At 35.2% G+C, this 8074-nt stretch overlaps 1 protein-coding gene across 2 annotated transcripts; it reads right to left on the bottom strand.

Moving 5' to 3' along the window:
• Positions 1-562: 562 nt before the first annotated feature.
• Positions 563-2444, bottom strand: hoxa11a (homeobox A11a). Of its 2 annotated transcripts, none has more exons than XM_067412009.1 (2): positions 1829-2444; positions 563-1102 (listed from the first exon to the last, which is right to left on the bottom strand). In XM_067412009.1, the coding sequence occupies exons 1-2, from the start codon at positions 2442-2444 to the stop codon at positions 870-872; spliced, it is 849 nt and encodes a 282-aa protein (XP_067268110.1). In that variant the 3' UTR covers positions 563-869. The 2 variants fall into 2 exon arrangements, with proteins under 2 accessions (XP_067268110.1, XP_067268111.1); XM_067412010.1 differs by having other exon boundaries at positions 1832-2441.
• Between the last annotated feature and the right edge of the window lie 5630 nt (positions 2445-8074).

Genomic DNA, 8074 nt, shown 5'->3' with positions numbered 1-8074 from the left:
TATACAGATTGTTTTCTGGATTACAATAAGCCAAACCTTATTTTAACCCCAGGAAAATGTTCATCTCGGTGTAGAGTATAATATGGGCAAATAAGTTTATTGTGAACACAGTTATTAAGCCTGAAATAGTCCACTAAAGAAGAACCTTATCTAAGTCCGGATATGTTTGTTTATGACTGGATGAGATTCAGCGAGTTTGTTTTCGGTGCAGTCAATAAGCTTATAGTCTCTTTGTTCAGAGTTTGCACCAAGTGAAAACTTTTGATGATCAGAATATAATCAGTACACAGTTGCTTGTAGTGAGTTTAAATTTACAATCCCGAGAAGGCAGTAGAAGAAAGTGTTATTGCTTAAAGAGTTCACCAACAACGACGGTGGAAATTCAATTTGCTGGCAAATCAAATAAATAATTCAAAAACTGGGAGCAGTCTGCCTCTAGCAGTTTTTCTTCTATTTGGTCACACCAAAGTCATTAGGCCAACCTGTACAACATTCCTCCACACAAATTAACATACCATAGGAATGGCCTGTCAAAAGTCTTTCCTTGTTTAGACCCAAATATTTCAGCCATTTGCACTCAATCTTCGCGTGTCCATCACAAGTGCAAGGGAAGAAATAGCCTACTTGTTTGTATCACGAGCTTAAAATGAAATATTTTTTTTTTCCACCACAAAATTATCTATTACCAGCATAAAACAATCCGTACTTAAATTATGTGAATTTAAATGTCATATATGCTCTCTGTAATTGTATACAAGTGAATGGTGCCTTGTCACGAACTTGAAGTTAACCGTTGAGTCTCTATATAACGTCTCGTATGCGATCTCTTTGCTGCGGCTGTTGTATGTATCTGTTGTTATTTCCTTGTCCTAGAGCAGTGGGTTGGTACTGTAGTACTGTAACCGGTCCCGATTTAGTTTCTTTTCCTTCATGCGCCGGTTCTGGAACCATATTTTTACTTGGCGATCGGTGAGGTTAAGCATCCGTGAGAGCTGAAGTCGTTTCTCTTTGTTGATGTACACGCTAAAGAAGAATTCCCTCTCGAGCTCCCTAATTTGAAATTTAGTGTAGGGACATCTCTTCTTGCGAACCCTGGGTCCACCTAAGAGGCAATGAAAATAAAATGAAACGTAAAAAAAATAAAAATAAAAAATAAAAATCGTCATTGCTCTAGGTTTAGATTATGAAAGATAAGAATATTATATATAAAATATTCTATAGGCTACGATTATTGAGGTTAGTTAATGTAAAATATATAAATTTAAACGAATGTTATATATTTATGATTACATGGGCCTATTATTATATAACCTTATATTATTTATATATTATCATTATTAATAATATACACATGATTGTCAGTGTTATTAAATACAAAAACAATAAGTAGAATCTTTTTAAGCTACAAGCTACATATTTTTCTATCAAAAACATATATATATATATATATATATATATATACACACACACACACACACATTATAATATAATATAATAGCTTACTTGATAATAATGATATAATATAATTACCAGAGACATACAAGAAGCTTGTTACACTGATTGTTTTAAGCAGTCGTGTGAAATCACTGCGGCCACTTAAACGCATTTTAAAGTTCAAGTTAAAATTGCGCTAGCTTTGAGTCTTTTCATGGCCAATTTCAATTCCAAGCACGTGATTCTCACAGTTTATAAGTAGCCTAGGTTTTGTTGGGAAAATCTCAGGCCCTCTATAAACCTTATACGCTTATAAAACAGCATATAAAAATTTAACAGGAGCGGCAAGATTGCAAACTTTCTCGCATGACTGTCTCGCTGAGCTCATACTTACTGCTCGCACCGTTAGTCTTTTCCTCATTGTTTCCGGAAGAAGATTCGGGGCTACTTGTCTCCTGTCGCTCCTTTCCTTCGGAGTCCTGCTCTGGCGCTGGCGTTGGCTGTTTGCTGCAGTGCATTTTATCCCTAGCTGCATAGTCGCTGTTCGCTACACTGTCCGAGCCGCTGTAAGCGGTGTTGAAAAACTGGTCAAAAGCTTGAGGAAGCACCCCGTTTCTTCCAACACTGCCGTAGAAATTGTGCGCGGAGGTCGAGTTCGATGTAGAGTGATAATACGCAGATGCAGTATTCTTGGGGAACATTTCACCAACTGTCGTTGCCGCTGGTAAACACTCCCGGTGTACTATGTCCTCCGACGGATAGCACTGAGCCAGTGGACCCCGATGAGGCCATTTACCGGACGCGTCAATAGCATAGTCACGGAATGTAACCTCCCTGACATGCTGTACCTGAGGCAGGTTAGAGGAGTAAGAGTAGGTGACGGGACGAGAAGACGGACTTTGAGATAGGAAAGAGGGCAACGTGGAGAACTCAGCACCCGGAACGTAATAAGTGCAGCTGGGGAGATACATGTTGGAGCCAACGGAAACCCTCTCGTCAAAATCCATCATTGTACCCGCGCAGCTTCAAGCTTGGGCTAGCAAGACCTATACGCAACGCCCACAACATGCTCTCATGTGCGCGTGCCTCTTACCCGCGTTGTAGGGGTATCCGAGAGGCAGAAATTTTGAGACGTAAGATGACGTGGAAATCCATCTCTGTCCAGTCCAACTGAGGCCAGGGTCACGTGATCTAGAAAAGAAATTGATAGATCCTCGCCCACTGTTTGAATATTGACGAGAAAGCTATCAATTTCGACTGAATTACAAATGAGTTTATAATGTCTTTGTGAAAAGTAGTTTGTGAAGATTAAAAAAGATCTATGTTGAGGCGGCAGAACACACAAAAAAAAAAAAAAAAAAAAAAAAAAAATCAGGGTTGTGTTCGATTGACGGGAATGTTTGAATAGGCCTCTTTATGATGGATTGTTTTCTAAATGAAATTGTAAAAAAATGCATATAAAGTCTTCTCAGAGTATATTCTTAAGCTGATATGTCGGGAACACATTGTTTGTGACTAAAAGAATGCGAGTGAGCAATAGCCTACTGTATTAGGCCTACCACAAACGGTATCAAAACGAAGAAAAATTAAATTTAAAAAAGGCCGTTAAGAAAAGTGTATGGCTTCTGAAATCCAAACTTCTTATAAAACATTTAGAAATATATTCACTAGAGTCTTTCAATCATATTTCTTATTTTGTTGTCATTATTATGTTTTGACACAACAAAAAGCGAGCAGTGATAGCCTGACATTTGAGCGTTAATGATTACGCATGGAAATCAGTGCACATGATTATTCGTAATAATCAGATCGTTCAGTTTTTGTAATTAATTCTCATTTCAAAGTCCAACTAATGTATGAAAGACTAACATGCTATCTTTAGATACATATCACCGCGGCCACTTTGTGCGTTAACGCGATATAAAGATTTGACATACTAAATAAATGATACATAATGTAAACTTCAATTCATGATGAATTCAACAGTACCGGTACCTTATTTTATATGTAAATTCTGGAAACTATCTCAACCTTTTCATTGTTTTTTAAATATCATGTGTGTGTCAATTTGTTTCGGCAGCTCCCAAAATATGCTTCTTTTACTTTAGAAAGGCCTGAGAATAAACGAGTTTAACCGTACAGGTTTTAAACCTGGATTAGGCCGGTAAAGGCCTCGCTTTTCCACAACGCATTACCCTTAATCCCCTTGTACTATACATGCCTCAGAGGAACGCAGAGGGAGGTGAGTAACATGAGCCTCATTTTAGTGCAACGTTCATAATGTTTGCACTGTGTAATTTTCTTGTTTTTTAAGATATTCTGATTATACGATTCTATTACCACCAGTAATAGGTTCTTCACGATAAATTGCAAAATGACACAAACACAAAATCGGTGGCCCCGAGACCAGACGCTCCGCCTCTTCGTCAACTCATGGCAAATTCCGCGCCGTGTGCTGCAGAGCTTTCAGCAGTAATTTGGGGCCCGAGTGCAGCGGAAACCTTCGATGGGGAAGCAGATATTTGAATGCAATTTGTAGGATCTATATAGTGTGACACCTTTTTACATCTTTTTTTTAACACAACAGAACAATGCTGCTCAACCAAGATGAATGGTAGCACTGACGCATACCTCAGCTAAAGACAACAATTTCCCTGTCTAAAAAGTAAGTAACAACTCTATAGTGAAGCGCTACAGTTTCAGAACAAGGTAAGATTAGTTAGATTAAAAGAATAGCCTATTTATAATAACAGGAACATGGACTGAAATAATAAGAATATATGAATAACAGGATATAATATGGACATTCATATCCAACAATCCTTGGTTGGCCTAAATACAGGCCTACATTTTGCAAATTAAGAGATTGTATCAACTTGTTATTATATAACGTTATGACATGATGTCATTCTGCTGCTCTTTTGGCTTTCTCTTCCCCAGTGTATCTATATCTAGTAGCCCGCACCCCCTCCCTCAGGGTCGACTTCAAGTTCGGGGAGGGGGACGGGCTACCGCCCACAGCGCAAGTCTGAAAAAAGAATGAACAGCAAACGCCACGCAAGCCACTCTATGCCCCGGATGGAGTTTCACAAACGTCGCTTTCACAGGGAACGACAGAAAACAATATAACGTGACAAGTAGGGAAAAACAGGCACTTGGGGGGAAAAAAAAGAACGAAACATCCCAATAAAATTTATCTCTGACACACATGCCACAAATTAGCTCATTTATAACTTTAGGCCTATATCACACACAGCAACACATCAACTATAACCGTAAATATAACCGAAGAATAATCTGTGTGAAGCTAAATAATATTTAAACTAATCAAAAATCATGTTTTTTGCAGCCAAATTGCATATGTAACTGGATGGAGTGGCCGATCCCCTATGAATGTCACTTTAAGTACGACTAAATACTGAATACAGCGGAATATGTCAGTTGTATTCTAGAAATCCCCGTATTCTAGAAATACCCAAAACATTGCAGGAGCAAGCCCATCACAAATTTGTTGCTCAAGCACAGCAGAACAGTTAATGAGCCATTTACTTTCTTTGCTTGGACATACGGGCGGAGAATTAGGTCTGCAATTGGCCACAAATTAGATTACAAATTACTTGTTTGTAAAATGTTCCTATTTGTTAAAATGCATGCAGCATATTACGACAATTTCTATTAAAATTACATTGCCAATGAATAAAACAACAGTGTAATTACACAATAATTAACAACAATGAAGATGAAAAGAAATATTTTTTATTGTCGTCAAGCAATTGTAAAAAACGCTAAATCATGTCATTTAGCGTTTCTTTTCTTTGTTAATTTAAATTTACGAAGACGAAAAACGAATACCAAGATAATAATAATTCTAAAAGATTTTGACCCTTTTTGGAACTAAGCTACAAAGACTTTTGAAACTGGCATGCAACAAGCGCTACCTAAACATCCTAAAAACTGCAACGGATTTATCTTAACTAATTAGTAACTCCTTTGTTATCTACGTTAAGGTCGTAATGCGTAATTGCAGGCTAGAGTGACCGCTTAAAACCTGTATTTTTTTTTTATTTTTTTTTTATTATTATTATTTTGACACTTAAATAAATCTAGGCCTATTTTCTAGGAAAATATTTGTTTACTTTGTTTATTTGTTTAAAAGGGGTAAAGCAAAAAACATAGGCGCGCATTATAAATTATTTTTAAAGTTTAAGACAATATAACTGGTTACCTACAAGAGTTATAACTTTTGTTACATAATTTATTTTAGATATTCTGCCATGTTGTTTTTGACTAGAACAAAAATCAATTAAATAGCTTAACGTTTTACCATGAAGCGCATGTTAGTTTTTTTTTTTTTTTAGTTTGAAATATAGGCATAGTGTTGGGGTAATTTATGTTTGAATTTGGAGTTTATTGTTATGACTTCTAATTATATCTCTACCGTCTCCTTCACGATTAGAAGTTTAATTTCTTGAATAGGCCTAATAGCCTATTATTTGATCGAGTCGTGTTTTGAAAAAGAAAACACAAGACTTTGCGTCATGAATTTCTACATCAACACATTGTTAAAAGAGTAGTATGGAACATTTATCAAATAAAAAATACACAGGCCTATATATTATAATCAAGGATAAACCAGACGTAGGCCTATTATTGAGATATTGTCTGTGGCCTTGGCTTTCATCATTGTCTAGACGACCACCCCGAGCTTTAACCCCTTCTCAAAGAATGAAACCTGAGAGAAAACCCGCGCTATTTTACCAGTCATTCTCAAATCTCTAATCTGTCTCACAAAACATTCCGACATTCTCTCATGAGCTAAACGTTATAAACAAATATCAAACTTTATAAACAAGTATCGCCTAATTAGCTATAAACTAAATAACATATAAAATGCATTTTTTAATTAAAATTTCTTTGATCAGTTGTCTATTTAAATGATCTTCATCTTTAATTAGCAGTTTTAAAATACAGTTTTTTTTTTCATTCTTTCAGTTTTCTTGTTTTTCTATCAATACGGACGTCAAATTGTTTGAACAAATCACATTAAATTATTAAAACAAATAACGGTTTCTAGTTTTCTAGGTCTTATTAAGACGTATCCTACAATACAATAAAATTCAAACTGTTTGTTCACTAACTGACAACTACAAAATCCAGAAAGATAGAAAAAAAAAAGATTTTCGTCCAAAAAAAAAAAAAAAAAAAAAAAAAAAAAGATTTGCAGGTGCGGTTCGATTTTTGTTCAGTAGATGGCGCCAGAAACCAGATTTACAAATCAGCAAAAGACTCGTGAATGGTTCAAATGCATTCACTCTCTCGAGACTAAGTGCGTGCACTTGAGACATTACGTCAACACAACAGACCTTCCACACACAGACATGCTGAAGCAGAAAACGGAAACGTGATTGTGGAGGCATAAGCATATTTTCATCACCAGCGTCAAAACTGGTTACTAATTGTGAAAATGGTCTAATATAAATATTAATGTGAGTGTGTAGGCTATACTATAAAGAACCTGGAAGCTTTGTAGCCTGCATTTATTTGTTTATTATTTTGGAATAATAATAGGCTAGTTAAAAAAAAAAAAAATAATAAGATTCAGCTGCAAAATAAGGAAAATGGTTGTCTAAATACCAGGGTGTTAGCATTTCATTTTTGGAAACTTTGAAATTTACTTTTATAAATGTGCCAATCACGCGTAAAAATTAAAGTTTAAATCTTTTTATAATTAGCCAATATTTTTGGCCTATACAGTCTATTTAGACTAACCGATTGTGTCTGGTAACGATTCAGCAGTCAGCAAAATTCAAAGTTTACCGCTGCATTACCATCTTGATAAAAAGTATTATAAATAATATTTCCTGTTAAATATAGTAGATCATAATACTTCATTTATTTTTTAACGTAACGTAAAATACACTTTTTGCTAAGGATAGCTAAAATAAATAAATGATAAAGCTTTTGCGTGTGGCTTCTTTTTGCCAAAAAAACAAAACAAAACAAACAAAAAATAAAAAATAAATAAAATGTAACACCTCATGAAACCTGATCTAAAAATTACTCATGACATCACTATTAAAATTCCTACTTCAAAGACTGCTATACTCCAAAAATAAAATGAAAAGCCAGATCATAACAACAAAATTCGAGAGGATTCAGCAGCAGCTGTAGAAGACGTTGTGGAATAAACAAAAATTATTCCAAATTCTTCGAAAATAAATCTTTTAAAAAAAAGAAAAATCGGTTGTATAGAATTAACATCACGTCATTACACTTTCTGCTTTGTATGTCATTAGAAATCAAGCCTGATCAGAACATCGCGCAGTGCAAATGAACTGTTTTAACGACAGTTTTGCTGAAACGACAGAGGCTCGATAAACACACGATAGACATATTCTTAGAATAAGTCTTGTATGAAATCGGCATGTGTAATTTGCACAAATATATATTATTCCCAATTTGTGTCTCAATTAACTTAAATAGTCTGCATCTTAAATGTTTAATGTATGTAAAATAAATACGCAATCGTACATAAATTAGCACTTGTCTTGACCGAGAAGCAAGGTAAACCAATCCAAGCGATCTCAGCAACATAAAATGAGATGGCAACAATTTATTCTAATTTTAATGGTACAGTTGT

This window comes from Chanodichthys erythropterus, chromosome 15 (genome assembly GCF_024489055.1).
Source record: "Chanodichthys erythropterus isolate Z2021 chromosome 15, ASM2448905v1, whole genome shotgun sequence".
Taxonomy (NCBI): Eukaryota; Metazoa; Chordata; class Actinopteri; order Cypriniformes; family Xenocyprididae; genus Chanodichthys; species Chanodichthys erythropterus.
Note: the sequence above shows the minus strand (reverse complement) of the source record. Positions and strands in the feature narration are given on the sequence as shown.

What these genes read in the sequence shown, in the direction of transcription:
- hoxa11a (XM_067412009.1), bottom strand. Translation starts at nt 2,444, where the DNA reads ATGATGGATTTTGACGAGAGGGTTTCCGTTGGCTCCAACATGTATCTC. An exon ending in AAAGACTAACGGTGCGAGCA is followed by an intron (nt 1,103 to 1,828) that starts GTAAGTATGAGC and finishes ATTGCCTCTTAG; the next exon opens with GTGGACCCAGGGTTCGCAAG.